The 19,432-nt window shown below is 43.7% G+C and overlaps 1 protein-coding gene across 2 annotated transcripts in view; it reads right to left on the bottom strand.

Annotated features, from left to right (window-relative positions):
• ipo11 (importin 11) overlaps positions 1-19,432 on the bottom strand; it is a 70,363-nt gene that overhangs the window by 21,718 nt on the left and 29,213 nt on the right. For both annotated transcript variants that reach the window (XM_062516514.1, XM_062516513.1), the window contains exons 13-21: positions 16,987-17,077; positions 15,286-15,333; positions 14,876-14,981; positions 13,486-13,612; positions 4,499-4,532; positions 3,817-3,857; positions 3,335-3,451; positions 2,408-2,521; positions 369-484 (exon numbers count right to left, since the gene is read on the bottom strand). In XM_062516514.1, the coding sequence (XP_062372498.1) occupies positions 369-484; positions 2,408-2,521; positions 3,335-3,451; positions 3,817-3,857; positions 4,499-4,532; positions 13,486-13,612; positions 14,876-14,981; positions 15,286-15,333; positions 16,987-17,077 (794 nt within the window). The remainder of the gene's footprint in view (positions 1-368; positions 485-2,407; positions 2,522-3,334; positions 3,452-3,816; positions 3,858-4,498; positions 4,533-13,485; positions 13,613-14,875; positions 14,982-15,285; positions 15,334-16,986; positions 17,078-19,432) is intronic.

Below are 19,432 nucleotides of genomic sequence, written 5' to 3'. Positions count from 1 at the left end.
TCAATGTTATTTCATGAAAACATCTTCATTCTACAGCATTGTTTCAAATGGATATAAAATGTTTGCACAGTTAAGTCAAGAGTGTGGGCTGTATACATATTCTATGTTGACCATTCGCTGTCTTTCTAAATTTAATTTTATTGCCTTTTTTATTGTTTTGTTATTGCTGCAGTCTTGACCAGGACTCCCTGGCAGAGGAGACATTGTGTCTCAATGGGACCTTCCCAGCAAAATAAAGGTTCAATAAATAAAAATAAAGGGTGTGTGATCTTATAATCCTGTGCACAAACAATGCAGTGGTGTGTATTTCAGTGGCGAGAGTCTGCACAGTGGCGCAGGCTCCTTTCGGACTTATCGACCGTCCGTACCAGAGTTCCAGGCCATCCTCGAGCAGGTAAACATGCGGTGGCTGCGACACGTCCGTGCTGAGCTGAATCACCGGCAGCAGGAAGGTGTAGAGGTTCTTGCTCTCCGCTCCTAAGCCCTGTGGAGGGGTGCGAAAACCACAACATTTCAAAACAAGTCCGCTCAAGTCACGGTCTATTTACAATCGCTTTGCAATTTGTGCGTGACCTTAGCCTTCATCCTTGAGCAAATGTCACCAAAGGCACATTTAGAACATTTCCTAGAAGTATAGTAGTCGCAACAGCCAGAGCACTTTTAAAATAGAAGTAGTGACAAGATTCTGCCTCATTATGAATTCTACTTGAGGTCTGTCAAATTTGAAAGCGCACATTTGAGTACAAAGGCGGACAGAATCGGAGTTGATAAAAGCATATTTGCGCATCAAAAAGGCTTGATGTAAAGGGGTAACTCTTAGTAGTCTAGTCTTTAAGACTTCAACCAGCGAGGCTCAAAAATACCCTGCTGAGCTTCTCTAGTGCCAAACTGCTTGAGAGTCGCGACTGCCAAATGCGATGTCTGATTTGAACTCTTCCGACTCGGATTTGAGCTTTGATATCGAGACTAATGGCGCCATGACTAGAAAGACACGCAAAGATTAGCAGACTTTGAGAGCTTTTTTTTTTTCTCTTGCCCTTTTTCTCGGCCCCCCTCCCGAGTTCTATCCAGCACCTTGTCCTTATCTCACGGGCCAGCTGTACCACGGTTTGGCATGTAAACACAAGAGTGGAAGGGACATGGGAAAAAATAAATAAATAAAACAAAATAAAAAGTAACAGCTTGGGAAGCAACACAGTAACTGAAAGCTGTTCTGCACCTAAACAAGGTTAAGCGCAGTGTGGCAAGAGGTGCCGAGGCAAAGGCCCTGCGATACACAAATTAAATCTCCACCGCTGTCAAAGGTCCACAGTGGTTGTTATTGAAAATCGGCAGCGGGCACTGTTCCAGGAACAGTCGTGCACTCTCGTGAGGCGAGCGCTGGTACCGTGAGGCCACGGAGCGAACGGTGCCGTGAGGTTGTGAAGCGAACACTGACGTAGGTCATGTGGTTTGGGACCAAAATTCATCAGACGGAACATGGAATTTACATTAAGACAGAAGCATTGAAATATTTATAACTCACCAGTGGACGTACATGGCAAAAATAACAAAAGGCTAACTAACTATTTTCAGGAATCTGGAAGAAAAAAATATGGTTTCTGCCCTTTCTGACCAAACTGAAAAGTACACTTGTGAAGGACAACAGCAAAGGTGCTGCTAAAATCACTGGCTTGACAGGGGTTGTCAAATATGCCTCTGGCTTGGTTTAGCGCTCACAAGAAAATAATAAATGTTTTTTTCCAAGGTGAAGCAGACAAAGGATTGGGCAAGGGATTGCATCTGCTGACACTCCTTCACTGGTTTTAAAAATGTATTTACAAGGTACATCATGAAGTACAGCACATTTAAATTTAAGATGCTTTTTTTTCTTTTTGCCTACAAAGGAAGCTTATTTGGTGATCTTGTCTTGATGGTAAATAGGCTTGGTTGTTGATTAGCCACAGTGACAAATCCCCTTCCTATAGCACTAGAAATGTAACACCTCTCTGACACTATGTAGATCTGAAATAAATTCATCATATTGCACAGAAAGGGACTGATGTCTTCTGTGAAGTAGGAGCAGTATGGCTGCTGTTTAAGCTGTACTTGGTAGGGGGGCATATTGTGACTGACCGTGAGGCAACTGCAAAAGATGACAGCTCTGCTGTGACATCAAAAACCCATACGCACACACGCCGCGCACACACAAACGTATACAAAGACATGATTTACCACCACTGACTCACTACTGCGGGCATAAAACCTCTTACTTAAATCATGTGACATCAGGCTGACAAAGTGACTGAACAAGGCAAAAAAAAAATCACAAACACAAACATGCTTTCAAGGTATTAAGTGTGCGCAGCAGAGGCAAACCACTTCAGTCGTTGTTAGAGGTGAGTGTGAGGGCAGGTGGGGGACGTACCTGTACGACGTGGACGAGGGTGGTGAGGATGGCACAGCGGAGCATGTTGTGCTCCTCCGACTGCTTCCACAGCAGGGGCAGGTACTGCACCAGGCAGCCCACGTAGGGCCGGATCTGTGGCAAGGCACCACACAAAGGTCAAAGGTCATATTCTTTTTTTTTTGTATTATTATTTTTTAGTAGTATTAGTGGGTTTGGAATGAACATAACTCAACTTGACATATTAAATATGCTATATGTAAGAAAGACCACTGGGGTTTAAAATGGGCATTACTGTACAGTCCAAAATCTACCCATCCCCTCCAGACAGGGTTGCCCACTAGGTTGAGGATTAAACCCACATAAACAGAGATAAGTGAGGTAAGCGAAATAATTGGTCATACAAGTATTTTGTCATATTAGTACAGTGGCATGAGACTTTGTATATTTATTTATATGTGGTCAGTTCTAGCACCTTGGGTCCCACTTCCAACAGGTAATTTCCTATTGCTATTAACGTCTGCAGAACACTTGCTATGCAAAGCTAACTGGTGATAGTGTTACATGGCTATACGCTCATCAGTGTCAGTTTATAATGAAAAGCATGGTGAAGAGTTTATCACTTCAGGAAAGCATAATCATGGAAAATGATTGGATGGATTGTTTAAATATATACTTTTTATGATCAATTTATGATTTATGATATGATATGGTTCAACATAATAAAATAAATATTTTCTTTTAAAGAAATGAAGTAAATAATAAAAAAAAAACTATAAAATTAGTGATATTGTTTCAGCGTCACAGAGAGTGTCATGGATGGCCTCCTCTGAATTATCGAGTACCTTCATTTTATGTATGGAGTGCTGCTGCCTACCGGATGTGCTGCAGAGCAAGGTTGCTGGCCTGTTGACATTTGACCTTTGGGGATGAAGAGGGAGCACTCACCTGGATGTGGACTCGCTCTATGACACAAGAGATGACGTGCAGGACCTGCATCTTGGTGTCACACTCCGTGACCTGCTGGAGCAGCTGGAAGAGCAGTCCGAAGATGGACTCCAGGTACTGGAGGTGAAAGCACACAATCAATCTGATTAGACCAGGACACACTCTCAGCATGAGTACACTCTCAGGGACACAACAGAAAATGACCAACAGTCTCCTCAAACTTCTATTTAGACGTTTCACTTAATCTCTGTTACAACCTTTTAGTTGTTTGATTGAACATCAGAAAGCAATAGAATACAAATTACAAAGACATTCAGAAGCCCACTCGGACCCCAGGGAGAATAGCTGGGACTTATGCCCCAGCTAATGGGGATCCTATAAACAATAAACAATAAACTTGAACAAACTTGGGAACAAAAATGGACAGATGGTGCCGTTTCTAAAAGATTGGCTGGTGGCAAACGTCAATTTAAGTGTCTTACCGGTAAGAACTGTTCCGTCCGAAACTCAAAATCATCCACGGGTAAGAAGGGATTAAGGTCAAAGTGTAAATGAAGCAGGAATTTCTTCTGGGAGTAGAAGCCTAAAAATAAAATCATATCTGTGGATGTCCTATCTGATTCTGCCTGGCCATGTGTTGCAGGGGACCTTATCGCCTATTTATATGGTGCATGATAAAGCTTAAAATGCTATCTGCTATTTCACAGACTTCAATTGCAAAAAGTTTTACTTAAAGCGCCAACTTTTGGTACTACTGCGTGCCAACTGTCTGTGAGGGGAGGTAAGTAAATCAGTCTTCAATTATACTGTTCCCTTCAATGTCCAGATAGTGGCTTGTTTATGTGAGTGGTTAAGATAAGTAGGAAACAAAAAAATCACCTTTTGAAAGGAAATCAAACGCTTCTGAACTAGCTTTGTCTAGACTAGGCTTTTTGCAGTTATGCATACTATAAACAAATAGGTTAGGCGACAACAGATAGCCTTTCAGTTGTTTTGAAAATGGAATGGATGCCCTTTCTTTCAGATGTTACAAAAGAGAAGACTTTGTCCTGATTTATAGCACTTCAAAAACAGTTTTTTTTAAAAAAAAAAACAATTATGCCTGCTTTCAAAAGAACCCCTTGTGAGCTTAGAATACAGAAAATAAACATTTTAAAAGGATATTCAGCTTGAGAGTTGTGGCTGTTTCAATCCGCACCTGTGAAGAGAGAAAAAAAAAAAAAAACAGAATGAGCAGTGCCACAATAGACACAACAATCTCAAAATACCACAATATCTGCCTCAGTCTGACAAAGCGTTTCTGCCACACTAATACAAAACAAGGTAATCAGGTGAAACTACTTGATAATTCTATATGTGTACAATTCTATTGCCTGGGAAGCTTTCAGATGAATGCCGATACATGTATGGTATTGTGACTTCAACTTGGTATTCTCAGTCCATTTCTGTGACTGTTCCCACTAGATTGTTTGATTTCTCCCACATTAACATCAATTACCATATAACTGTCCAACAGTATGGCGAGGGAGATCAAACATTTACTACAGTACTTTATGGATAACAACTCCTTTCCAAGTACTGCCACTGCTCTCTAGATTTAGACCAGAGTTGAGTTTTTGTGGAGCTTTGTAGAGATAGTTGAATCAGTGCCTGATTATTTACTGTTAGACACCCATTCTCCACCACGACAGAACAACAGCAATTGTTTCAGCTCTAGGCAAACACACATAATGGCTGACAGAATAATGTGTGGCAAAACCACAATAATACACTAGAGGCTATGCGTTGTCATAGCATCACTGATGTGGTGCGGTGTTTTTTTTTCTAGGGATGTAACAATAACAGACATTCAGTCGTCAATACCAATACAAATGAAATTACACAATTCTTGACTCCCAAACCAAAGCCAGAGTAAAAACGAATCTACTTGGTTTTATACCAGGTTTGTCAATAAGTGTAATTTCAGTATGAAAATTTGTCAAATGATTTCTCCACAGGATCACCTCTTAGAGGACATCTCTCCACTGAAGCAGCATTCAGCAGGAAAAACATGAAGATCGATACAGCACACCTAAGATGAGCCAAAGAACAAACTCCCAAAGAATACCGAGTCCAGAATACCAAACACTAGGAGCAGCATCGCAGAGTCCTCAACCTCGTTACAAACTCTCCAACTTCTGCCTCCGGGGGCCTGAGGTGGGTCTGACAGTTTCACTTTCTCTACCACTGTGTCAATAATGAGCTGCCTCCTCTCTGGTTCTGTGGTCTTGCTCCATTTATCACCTGAACACAAAGGCAGCCCTCCCTGCAGAACGGCTCCCATTATCTGCTGGAGAGGAGATGGACTCCGTCCACAGGGAATGCACTTCCTCCCCAACTGAACTCTCTCGTTGATCCTTCAACCCAGAGATGAGGCATGGGTGCCAATGTGTCCATTTGGAGGTGCAATAAAATGCAAAATTATTACGCCACAAAGGTATAAACTAAATATTTTTGTGGAAGATTTGGATGGTGGGAGAGTTTACAGAGAACGGGTGACTTGCTTTGGTCTTCAAAACGATGATCAAACTCAATCTGATTAGGATTCAAATTAGAGGAAACATGCTTGTGTGACTAAAGGGCTGTTCACACCAAGAACGATAATGATAACTATAACTATAACCATAACGATAAAAGCGTCCACACAGGCCAACGATAAGAAAAGTCTCTCCTCGTGTTAATGAATGTAGAATATTTTGGGTTCTGATTGGCTGTTAGCTTTTTATCGTTCTCAAAATCGCTCTGAAAGTGATCAGCAACGATATCGTTCTTCATGTCGTTATCGTTATAGTTTATGTGTGAACATTGTCATTCATATTAACGAGAGCGATATTTGTTTATAGTTATCGTTATCGTTCTTGGTGTGAACGGCCCTTAACTTGTATCATTGTAACTTTTGAGCTGAACTAAAATGGTCAACTACATTTATTTGCTCTTGACCAATACAGAATCTGACCACAAACAAAGGTTACCTCGTGACGTGCGAAAACATTTGAAGTCTGATCAGTCTTCTCTCGCCGCCTACCACTGACTGGACAGGTGTCTATCTATAGCCATGGTCACCAAACAAGGTATTTGGAGGACAAAAGTGTGTTTGATCTCGCTGCTCTAACATTTGTGTCTCTTATCTAAACACAGACTGAAAACAGATCTGCAAGTGACAGCCAAAAACAGCAAACGATAGAGGGCTTTATGCTTTTGGTTATGCTTTCATCTATCCGGTGTCAACACTGAAATGTCAAACACAGCGAGCACTGCAATGTGCTATACTGCGTGTCCAGCATTAATGTGGAACCCTCAAATGTGAGCTGCTTCAGAGAATTCATTCATTCTGGTCTGTCTGATTCATTCTGGTCTAAAGCTTCGGAGCAAGGAGTTGCAGTGACCTAAACACAATCCTCCGTCGTCAACCTTGGTGTTACAAAAGCACCCCGAGCGACTGAAAAGAGACTAGTACATTCCTATTGGTCGACATCCAGAAGACCTCCAGCATTACTCTCCATGAATGAACTGTGTCCTTCCTTACTAGAGAATGGAAAAAGGTTCGCACACTTGAAATTCTTCTTTTTAGTTTTCTTTTCTTTTCTTTAGCACAGAATAATGACGTTTCGACCGTGTGGTCTTCTTCCTTACTAGAGAACAGGAAACCATCTGAAGTGGAAGAGTCACTCGACAGCTCCCTTTCAACAGGACCATTCACACTGATGTGTTGGCTCACACAGTGACAGTATGCTTTGAAAAGATGAGAGCGTGACTGCACCACCTCAAAGGTCATCCACCCTTCTCACTTCTCCTCATCCACCCAACAGCAAGCTTAACGCAACGCTCAGACCATAATAAGTTCTACCTCGTTCCTAAGTAACGCAAACGGTTTGCCTAAAATTGAATACGCTCACGTTGCACTTTGAAAGCTAAGCCAAGTTCAAAGCTAAGCCAAGCTAAGTCAAAGCTAAGCCAAGCCAAGCTACTGTCTCTATCCATCTATCGTAATTTCCAAACTATTAGCCGCGGCTTATACATTACTATACACATTTCTTCAGCTGTGAGGTTAATACATAGGGGCAGTAAATATGGTATAGATATGGCTTTGTGTCTTTTAACATAAAACACTGTCCTGCGGCTTATACACAATGTGGCTAATAAACAGGAAAATACTCTATCTATCTATCTATGATTGCACGGCAGGGTAGGGCCTGAGACCTGCCAGGGTTACGTCACACAACACAGTGTGAAACCACTTTGAAAACCATCCCTTCCCTGCTGTCGGATGGGAATGCTTAAGCTATTGATGGACTGTTTGGTCTGCCCACGCGATTGAGAGCTAATCCCAGACGGCTGACAATAAAGGTGATGGATCCCTGGGCAAATGTAAAAGCGGCCACCCCCAAAGTGTGACTGGAGCGCAGTGCAGGGCCACTGAACTGGGAACAGATCCAGGCCTCCCTCCTCTGGCTGAAGCAGCACCGAGGGAGGGATCAGGGAGGCTGGCGGCTGAACTTCTGACCGTCCTCTCAAGTCAGGCTAATTGCTCTGTGTCGCTCATGCGGCATGTTACGGAGTCGCGCGCGATAGCTTGTGCTATTACCTTCGATAGGTAGGCCTGAGCTTTGAGCTTTGAGCTTTGGGCGTACGTGAAAGCACGGTGAAAGGGGAGTGGTCGTCATTAGAGGGCCTTCTAATACATCAGCAGTGCACTAAACACAGAAAAAACATTTATCCCCCTAACCCGACACCATCGCCGCCACCACCATCACCGAATTCTAACACGATCTCATGTAACGGCATGCGTCCCGTAATCGCGTGTTTTAATGACTGCCAGCTGTGAATGAGAGTGACACAAAACAAGACAAGACTTGAATCTTGAATCAGCGCAGCTGAACACTCACGACAAACGGAAGTGGAGTGGAACAGCTAACATGTCAACATTTTGGGTTCAATCTGACAACTGCTACGGGATAACTCGCAACATACGGACTGGGGGAGCGTAATCAGCGCAGTCCAAATATGCGAATCCCGACCAAAAATAATCTCTCCGTGACGGGCGGATTTAACAGTCTTTTGCCAGAGCTCAGACATCATCCATATTCATAAATGGGAAGGCAGCATCAAACAGAATTGTGTAGAGTGGGGCTCCCTACACCGTCTTCTGTAACGGGAAGCTGTTCTGGGGTCAGTAAAGAACAGTGGAAACCGTGAGACATCTGGGCGAGAGTCACGTTCTGTGAGCACTGCGGGGAGAGGGCAGGGTGGATGTCAGGTGAGGGCAGGGTGGATGTCAGGTGAGTGCAACTCCGTCATTCCCCTGCGTCTGGCCTCAGAATCAATCCACCTCCACAGGGCAAACTCTGGCTTCCTCTCCCTGACAGGAGTGGGTGGAGAGGAACACATATGCGTACACACACACACACACACACTAACATATAGGGCTAAGAATCTCTGTATGTCTGTAATGCCTATATCTGGCTGTCACTGTTTGTGTACAGTACTTGTGTGTGTGGGTGCGTTCTTCGCATATCTCGTGTATATTGTAGTGTCGAGTGGTGAAATGTGAAAGACATTGCTAAAAGAGAACAAAGAGGAATATGATGTACATGGTCAACAATAATCACCATGTCTGTAAAGATATACATTTATAATTTTCCAATTTCCACATAAAATGACAGCCTACAAGGATATCGCTACATACAGTATGACCTGATGACAGTAGAACAGCTACAGTAAGAGACATAGGCTACCAAAGTTGTGTGCAAGACCTGCTCCAGTGAAATCCGGGTAAAAAACGGACAATCTGACCAACCACCGACCAGCGGAACATTCTACACTGCCAGCTTCGGCTGGGCCTAGCAGAAAGCTACTAGGCTACTACTACTATCGCGGCCACTCGGAAATCTTCAGTAGTTCGTACCTCATATGCAAAACACCGCATTACCGGCCATGGCAACTACGAACAGGGGCAGCAGAGAGTGAAAGTAAGGGGCTGCGACCGCACAGTCCAGGCTCCTGAAGGCAGAAAACAACTTTAACAACTTTAAGCTGCCTGGGACTTTTGCCAACATCACGAATTACAAGCCTTAGTAAAAGACAGAGGTCTTCTGATCCTATAAATCTAGGATCAGAAGTATACGAAATAAATGGTTTCTTTTCACATGGGGGGAAAATAGTCCATTTGGCGCTTCAGTGCTGTAACCTCGGAAAAATATTAGGGCTACTGTATTTGTGACAGTCAACAAGAATTTCCTCTAGTTGTAACAATGAAGATAACTCATTAGGACTATTTTAGCTAAAACATTACATTATTAATACTGGGGGGGGGGGGGGTGGCATCACAATGGTTACTTTGCATCGCGATGTCTGTCAACCACCATGGACGAACCCTAGTCCCTTTCAGTATGCAGATTTTCTACAGCAAAAATAATAACAACAAAAGGTGTAGGAGCACTCCGCTTGTTCCCACAGCTGTGGAATGTGATATGTGTGTTTGTTTCCGACCTCCTCAGGAGAGCTGACAGCACTTGACAGCTGTGGAGTTTTCAGCTCTAATCAGGTTTAAAGGCTAAATCAATTGCAGCCATGAAAAGCATCCAACATCCAGAGCTGCCCAACACACACACTTACGCATGCACATACACACACACACACACACAGAAGCATGTGCGCACACTCACACAGAAGCATGCACGCGCACATTCACACAAACAGGCACACACACACAAACATTTAGAGCGAATCATCTCTGTCAGTCTGTCTTTATGCATGCATGCATGCATGTATGTATGTGTGTGTGTGTGTGTGTGTTAGGCATATCTTGTGGACCATTCATCCGTTCAACTTCACACTGTGTGAGTATATTACTCTGTGTCGAGTGATAAGTTCAACCAATCAATCAATCAATGAAAGCCATGAAAACCATCCAACTGACCAACATACATATTGTACATTGTACACACACACACACACAACCACATACTCACAAACACACACCCACACACTCACAAACATCCACGTGCCTGCTGCTGCGGTAGATGCTGGAGATAATGGGTTTATATTGCTCCCGAGTTCTCATGCGTGCAGGCCCTGTTCTCCAAAACACACCACAAAAGCCTGCCGTCAGTCAACTCCACAATAGCACATCCAGAGAGCCCTCTCCCCCCGGGCTAGCCATAAACGTCCTCCGCAAACACACACCCGCCCACGAGCTGTGGTGCTCCCGACACGGCCGCGCGTGATCAAAAAAGTTTAAAGAAAAATGCTATCATCACATCTCACCCCACCCCCCAAACTTCACTCGTACAGGCTTTTCAATTTGCATAATCATCTAAGCAATGATCCCGATGCTTAGCCTGTGTAATTACAACTTAGCAGTTCGTCTCGTACGTGCTTCAGTTTTCAACTGTTCCCCAACCTTCATCTCTGGGTGACTATAAAGCGCAAGATCTGTGTGGGGGCACACCAGTATTGCCTGCTACAACAGCATTCATGATCACAGCACAATCTTGGTCTGGAGTCTCTGGAGCTCACTGAATGAATGTAACCCGTTCTATTTATAAAAAACATGGGGGTGGTGCATCAGCCTTAATTAGCATAGCTCGTCGTCGTCATGGCGAATGGCTACTCCAACAAACCCCACTCCAGTACAGCTATACTTTTTCTTTGAGTACACTGACTTATGGTGACCTTAGAGATATCGCATACATTGAAACTTCCTCCGGAGTCCATACAAAGACTACAGTGCCTGGAGTGGGAGGACTGGAATATAACTTATATAATATATAAATTAGTTCTGGGGTAGCAAAAATCTAAGGTTGGCGGTCTTAACGCACCGAAGATCACCGGAGTCACTCAAAGGCAGAGGACAAAAGTGTGTTGAGCAAATCATCTGTATTTCAGACTTCTTCATCCCTGCAGAGAGAGTTTAGCAGGTGCTATAATTCAAAAACCTCCATGTTATTATTTTCCCGTAGGAAAAAAAATCACAAGATACCGGATCTCACAGATGGCAGCTCTTTGCAGGCGTACTTCAGAGGTCTACGGGGTGCGATCCCCAAGAGCACTGTTGTCCACCGTATACTGTAGAACACACCGCGTGGCTCAATACAACTGCCACTATCATGTAATGGTCTTCACACATTTAAGTTCTTTAGTGATGCAGCTCAGGGGAGTGGAGACCAAGACAACAAATCAGCGCCATATATGCAGACCCCCCCCAGACTGGCTAAGTCACGGAAAAGACACTCAAAATGGACAATCAATGGACACAGACGTGTGATTAATTCATCTGAAAACTGGTCCGCCAAGTCACATGACGGAGGCGCCCTAATTGGAGTGGGCAGGATTGATTCAAAGGAATGAGTGATCGGCGGAGGCCCGCTGATCAATACCTAAGGAAGATCGATTGGCTGGTGGCGTACATGACTCCTGCTGTCACATGTGTGGGAACATCCACCTCTGGAGGACAAAACGCCACCGTACAAATGGCCATCGCCACAGCCAGCAGGCCACTACAAGGATGGAGGTTTTATTTTGTGACGCGCCCTTAAATAAGCTGCCGCCGGCAGGGTGTCACTGTCCACAACACTTTTTATTTCCAAGCGTCCTTGCCCTACAGGAGACTCATCGGAGAGAATCTGAATAGAGACCTCGAGGCAAGAGCACCACGTCTATGGAAACAATTAGAACTTCAGATGGAGAAAACGAGTGAAAACTCAAATCTCGGGTGCTGCTCTTTTAAAACTGTTCTCAGCTTCCTCTGAATCTTCCTTCAGAGAAAAGGCAGATTATTCGGATCTGAACACTCAGTTGTAGTCTTGTGCACGTAATACTCTTTTTAGCACATACACACACACACACGCAGATCTGACCAGCTGCTCATCCTCGCTTTTTTTCCACCGTGTGCCTCAGCAGAGATGGGCGATTCTTTCAACATTCCTTGATGCTGATGGAGCTAATTGGTCACAGGTGAATTACATCAAGCAATCTTCGCTGAGGGAAAAACGATTCAGCCACAAACACTCTCACAGACACAGACACACACAGACACACACAGACACACACAGACACACACAGACACACACAGACACACACAGACACACACAGACACACATACAGCTATTACGGTACCTGACTACATCAAATCAATGTGTTATGAAAAACTGTCTGACTCCGATTGATTTAGATTGACTCCTGTCGACCCGCACGTTATTGAAAAGAGGCGCTTTTTAGTTATTGTGTGGGGGGATATGAAAGATGAAAACAGACAACAGAGAGAGTCTGACAGGAGGCAATAGTGCGACAGGCTAGCAAATAACTAGCAACCGCTACACGGAGGAGCTAATCTGAATTCATCCAAAGCAGCTGAGTCCACAAGGTCACTGCAACTCGCCATCTGTCCGGCTTCTAAATCTCATCGTTCGGCATTAGACCTGCACCAAACGTTGGCAAATAACCCTATTCCACACAGGCGGTAGGTGAGATATAGGGAGATGAGAGAAAAGTCCTGACCTGAAACTCACAAGAGACACAAAGAACAAAGTGGCTATGACGCTGACAAAGTGTTTTGATGCAGAGTGTGGTCATAACTGTCACGATAACCCATCTCCACTTCCATTTCCTGTTGTGTAAGCTCATTTAAATGTAACTATACACAATTAAAAATAAGTTATAAAACAAAATGACAACAAATCCTTTCACAGTTTTGACAGCCACATCACCACACGACCTCCTTGGGAATGCATGGCAAACCATGTCTGCACCACCAGGGAAATGACACCACATCTCCCTAAAACATACTTGTACTGCAAGAGTGTGATCAAAAAAAGAGTGGGCTTTTCACTCACTAGTTCAAATAGATAAGCTCTGACACTCCATGAGAAACATTTTTATCTTTTCTTCCTGACTTGTAATCTTCCATAAAAGCTCTTATCTTGTGCCAGATATAGCCCTCCATACATCAAACATGCAATCTACACAAGAGCCTCTAACAGAGATGAATTGCAGCCATGCTGCGCATCGCATAGGGGGCCCAAACATTGATTTTTCTTGCCATCATTGATAATAATAACAGAAAAATGGAAAAGAAAAAAGATGAAAAAACATATATGGAAGATTTCACCTACCACGAGATCAGGGTCTTGCATGAGGTTGAGAATGACTTCATACAGCACCGGCCGCAAGTCTGATTTGAACTTCACAGAGATCCATTGTCCTATCAGCCATATGACTCTCCTCCGGATCAGTTTATACCTAAACAAGAAACCAGACAATGGATCAACATCAACCAATATTGACAAATGACTGAGAATTATAGGAAAGCAATAAAACAGTAGCACGTTATTCTTTCAAAGCAATGGCAGCTGGTGTGAAAGATAGGAAAGGTTTTCCTTACACCTTCACACACCAATGCAATGTTTAATACACCAACCGGGTCTCACAATGTCATAATTCTTCCTTCAGAGTTTCATGGATTTAGTGGTATTGTTTACAAAATCATGTGATGACGGAGAACAACTGGCTTTTACACACACATGCTGCTTGTAGGAGGAGAAGCGTGTGTGTGTGTGTGTGTGTGTGTGTGTGTGTGTGTGTGTGTGTGTGTGTGTATGTGCTTTGATGTTTTGGAGCCGCCATCCAGGAATCAAAAGGGAAGCTGGATTGCCCCAGCTGTACTATACAAGCACTTCCCTGTGGTCCCTGGCATAATCAACCTGTCTCCTTTCATCTGACTCTTTTGAGAGCACATGCCATATGCACTAAACCAACATCATGCGAGCACTCAAGACTTTTCACTTCTGAGACAGCTAATCAGCTCAAAACACTTGGACGTTACAACCTTCAGTATTGGTTGACTAACTTCAGCTTGGCCATTTATTATGAGCAACACCGCACCAGGTGGTCATACGGTGTTTGATGTTTTCCCCTCCTTTTATTCTTCCTTCCATTTTTAACGCCTAAGTTCTGGTTTAATACACTACTCACAAAAAGTTAGGGATATCTGGCTTTTGGGTGAAATGTAATGTTTCAGTACAGAAAGTACTGTAGGCTGTATGGTTTGTGGGGGGGGGGGGGGGGGGCATTTTCATGGCAAACTGGCCTGCTATCTTGGCAGGGGCAACACCTTGGAAACCAAAAATGAAAGGTATTTTCATGGCAAATTGGCCTCCATGAAGCATGAGATCCTGGCTAAATCATTTGTGGAGTGGCTTGATGATTTCTGTTTGCGGCTAAATTTAAACGTATTATTATAATAGTGCGTCCCGCTGTTCTGTTATAAATGTTGATACTTGTAGGCGTGTGCATACCGCTGTGCTTCTGTGAATGCTGATACTTGTGGGCGCGTATGAAGCACGCACTCCAGATGTAGTGTTACATTCAGACATATTCCTGCCCCCCAGAGAAAACTTGGGCGAGAAGCGTTCTCACTTAAAGCTTGATATTTATTGCTGATAGACAACCAGAGAGGAATGTCAATCAAATCAAACAATGATAGTTGCCCAAGGCAATCGGTACCTGTTGTGGTTCACTTGCAGCTCCGCCAGCAGCTGGTTCTTGAACCAGACATCAAATTCCACGCTGTCAAACAGCTCGTAGGCTGCCAGCCCCACTGCATTGTAGACTGCAAACAAAGAAGTGTCATTTGGACAGTGAATCTAATGACAAAGGCACTGCGTGGAAAAAAAAAAGGCTGGGAATCTGTGCAAGACACTGAAATGTGAAAAGTCAATCAATTATCGTCAGCTTGGTCGGTCACAAGTCTCGTCAACATGGGAACAGACTGAGCTGAGGCATTTCATATGCATTGCGTGAGACTCTGCAATCCACACGTTCTAGGGTCCTTAATTTCACTCTGATTTGAATGCACTCAAGACAAACTGACCAAAACTACTGCGAGTAGAGGGGGGAGGAAAAAAAGACCGTACCGGCATCCTTCATTAGCAGCTGAACAGGTTCTTCCACATTCGTGGGGCCTGAAAGGAATTCATCAAACATGATTATTATAGCCACAGAAGTCACCAGTGGTTGAATGCAAATCACACACAGCATGCAATATCTTTGATCTCAGCGGTTTTCAGGGATGCTTAAAATCACAGTAAACAACAGCAAATGGGCGTCCTTTGAAATGCATTGTTGGACTTTGATCACACAAATAGTTTTTTAAAAACAACACAAAAAGTGGACTCCTGGTGTGGCATTCACTCTCCTTAATCAAAAAGACGGCTGCATCTAACGTACAAAAAGCATGTGTCACTATTGTTGCTCAGTGCTACAGGGGCATATAGGCACAAGCACTGTTTAGCTCGCAGGCCACCCATATATAGCCACAGTCTGGTCATATTCAGAATCCTGAATGTAGCTAACTATAGAGACATTGAACATCTTGATATTGCACTATAATTTAACTCCCCGAATGAGAATGAATACTAAGCCCTGAACACCGATCGTGGAAGAATGGGCTGCTTCAAGCGCCTAATCACTGAGGGCCATAAAACAGCTCAATATCTCTCAGGTAATCGAGTTTAATTTAGGCTTAGTCGCAGGGTTTTTTTTTTTTGGGGCGCAAAATGATTCACGTCAGTCAACAGTACTTAGAGCACATCTGTCACCTGGCCTGGCTATCTGTTCCACTCTCTGTCACGCGTCAAAATGTCCACCCTGCCTTGTCACCCTTGTCATCTGAGAAGAATGCCTTACGCGTACCTTGACCTTGAGGCTCGCAGGCGCATCAATCAACTACTATCAGCTACCGCGCATGCGCGCGCACACACACACACACACCCACACACACCCACACACACACACACACATTCACCCAGACACACAGAGCACAGAGAGCTTAGAATAAAAATAGTTCAGAAGACAAACTGTGAATAGAATAAATCATACATTTAGTAAATATACTTCCATGCACACTTGCAGGTGTTTGGCAAATGAACACTCGTTAGTGGCAGAATCTAAATCCAAATGCGAAGACAAAAAAGGAAATACTAAGCTAGCACTGGCTTCTTTGTGCATTTGCAATTACATTATTTAAACAACGAGCAGTTCACGAAATCCATTATCTATAGTACAAGACATATAGTCCAAATGACTGCACCCCACAGCTAAAACTCCTCCCATCTATTAGCTATGATTTTAATATACATCCACCTACTACAGTAATTAAAAGCCAACTAATCTACATAATTACTCGAGAGCAGGAGAAGATAACAGCGCAGCACATGTTGCACTCTATGGGGCATATTAAAAGAACTCCATAAAATGAAATGGAAAAACAGATTACCAAGAGATGAATAGATTGAAGTCGCCGATAGCCAAAATTAAAAAGTGTGCTTTAATGGCGGACAACTGTACCGTCTGTGTCACAGAGCTCTCGCTATCACTATGCGGCACTGGTTAAAACTTTTATTCTGCAATGCAAAAGTAGCAAAAGTAAAAGTAAAAACTAAGCAAAGTAGGTCGTGTGAGCTATGCCTTTGCCATGTTTATTCATTTGCCATGTTTCATTAGCGTCTGAACCGTGACTGGGATGGTCTGCCGCCGGTGTGTGAAATGCCATGCTCTGCAATTAAAGAAAGAAATTAAAGGGGCGCGGGGGGGTCAAAGCTGCTGTCAAAACTCACCCTGCAGATTCTGTACCATCTCAAGGAGCACAGGGGTTAATGTCTGGCCGTAGTTGTGGAAAATGTCCAGGAACAACACCTCAGTGCAGGGCTACAGCACGGGAAGAGGAAGGAGGGAGATGGAGAGAGAGGGAACACAAGAAGGTGAGAAAAAGAAAACAATCTCTGCTCAGGCATCCTAAACACACACACACACACACACACACACACACACACACACACACACACACACACACACACACACACACACACACACACACACACACACACACACACACACACACACACACACACACACACACACACACACACACACACACACACAAAAGACAAATAACATGATCACACATCACCTCACACCAACTACCACATACCAATTAAACACACAAACCAACATTCTTACGATTGGAAACATAAACAGCCTCGCAGCAAACACCTTTCCCTCTAACACACACACACACACACTCACACACACACACAGGTGCCATTAGACAGGAGTAGACACCAAGCTGACAGAGAAGCGTGCTCTCCATCACCTCCTCTGTAGGGGTGTGAGACGGGATCGATGGGGCATCGAGCGGCGGGGTCAGATTGAGCCCTGCTCCCTGACAGATGTCAGTGGGGTCCAGGGACCTGCGACTGGCAGACCGACGAGCGCCCAAACACCGGGAGGAGGGGGGTCGAACGTTACCTCAACACTGGGGCCGCCCAGCTCTTTATCTGCTCCCTCAAGCAGGTCCCGGTAGTATCACACCGCACGAAGCTCGATCCTCATCAAATTACATGAGGTGTGTTACCGTCGGCGTCTACCGAGGCATTGATCCACACAGCGGTAGAGCGATAGTGAGTAAAATAAAACCATGAATCCCCCCCCAAAAAAACAGAGGAACCAGTGGAAATAAAAACAGGACTTCTCCATTAACGGAATAAAAAATGACACCTGTGGGTATGTTCCAGGACATATTTTGTTTTTATTCCAGCCATTCCCTCCGCCCACCTACCCCAACCCTAAAGAATTTCATTGAACAAGTCAGACAAAATTAATTATCCGACGACAGAAATAACTCCCACGGCTACATATCAGCTCTGCCCAGCAGAGGGAGAGTGCTGTGTCATTACTACTTCTGCTGCTGTCTAATCAGAGACATCCATTACCGAGATCATTCCGGGTAATCTTGACTTAACCCAAGTCAATGTGATGGATGGCAAAACTCATAAGACTAGCGAGGGGCCTACCAAATGACTAGCCATTACAGATAACAAAGCGAAACGTTTGCCTCGACTGTGGGAGACTCTCCCTGGTCAGGGTGGATGTATTGATGCATGTGAAACACAGATGGATGGGTAGTCCTTTACTGTGTACAATGACAATGATGTACACTTGGGCCACTGTCAATATAGAATGAGGGGCATCATTCTGCCGCAGTCTTATACATCCTTACAGTTACGGTCCTTTTAAGGGACCAGCTGACATTACCACTGGCAATTCTATAAATACTAATGCATTGTATTACACAAATGATAATAAATGAACAAATTACACAAATATTAGGTTTTCAAATAAAGTTAACTGTGCAGCCAAAATGTAAAAATGTAACATATCACTTCCTCATATCACTGCTCCATAGCACAGTACAGAAACTAAGCCAGGGGCATCTGCATATGAATGAGCGAGCGGAATAGTCTCTTAATGGCTACCTTCTCCGAATGAAACAAATGACCAAATTTGGCTGAAGCCATCAGAATGAAGTAGAGCGCATTAACCTTGGCCCGTCTAGACCACAAATAACCTGATAAACACGACAGTGTTATTAGAGACAATTATTATGATCATAATTAACGTTAACTACTCAACAGCCTAGCTCGTAATGTTCTGCTATTTTCGCACCCATTTGGCCTCAGACCTGGGTCAGAATGTTTATGGGCTTTTCGTAAGTGGGTGCCATCCTTGGCCGCTTTTCTTAGCTGGAGAACAGAAGCGAGCTGCGAGAGACTTCAACGTGTCCTCAAATTTTGTCTCAACGACGCAAACAAAGTGTACTGTATAGTTTGCTCTCATGTATGAATAAGAACTTTAAAGCAGGCCATGGTTAAATGTAACAGGTCTCACTCTGGGCCTAGCATTCATGCATCATATCTTACTCCTCTTGCAGAGGATGTCACATAAAAGCATGTTTAATACGACAGTGTCTGAATAAACAACCATTGCCTCAGTGTAATGCCAAATTGTGTGTGAACATAAATCCGGTTTTGTTTTTTAAATGGCACATAAATAGGACTTATCTGAGAAAACAGTGTTAATTGAACAAATCATTTGTCCAACTGGGACACCAACAGTACAGGAAACCAGATTAAGTCAGCCGTAAGATATTATAAACTGTGCTTTTAAAAGAAACCTATTACTCCACACGGAGGCACTTGCAAAATAAGACAGATATTGTGTATG

Source organism: Sardina pilchardus, chromosome 16 (genome assembly GCF_963854185.1).
Source record: "Sardina pilchardus chromosome 16, fSarPil1.1, whole genome shotgun sequence".
NCBI classification, from domain to species: Eukaryota; Metazoa; Chordata; class Actinopteri; order Clupeiformes; family Clupeidae; genus Sardina; species Sardina pilchardus.
This window is presented reverse-complemented; position numbering and strand designations above follow the sequence as displayed.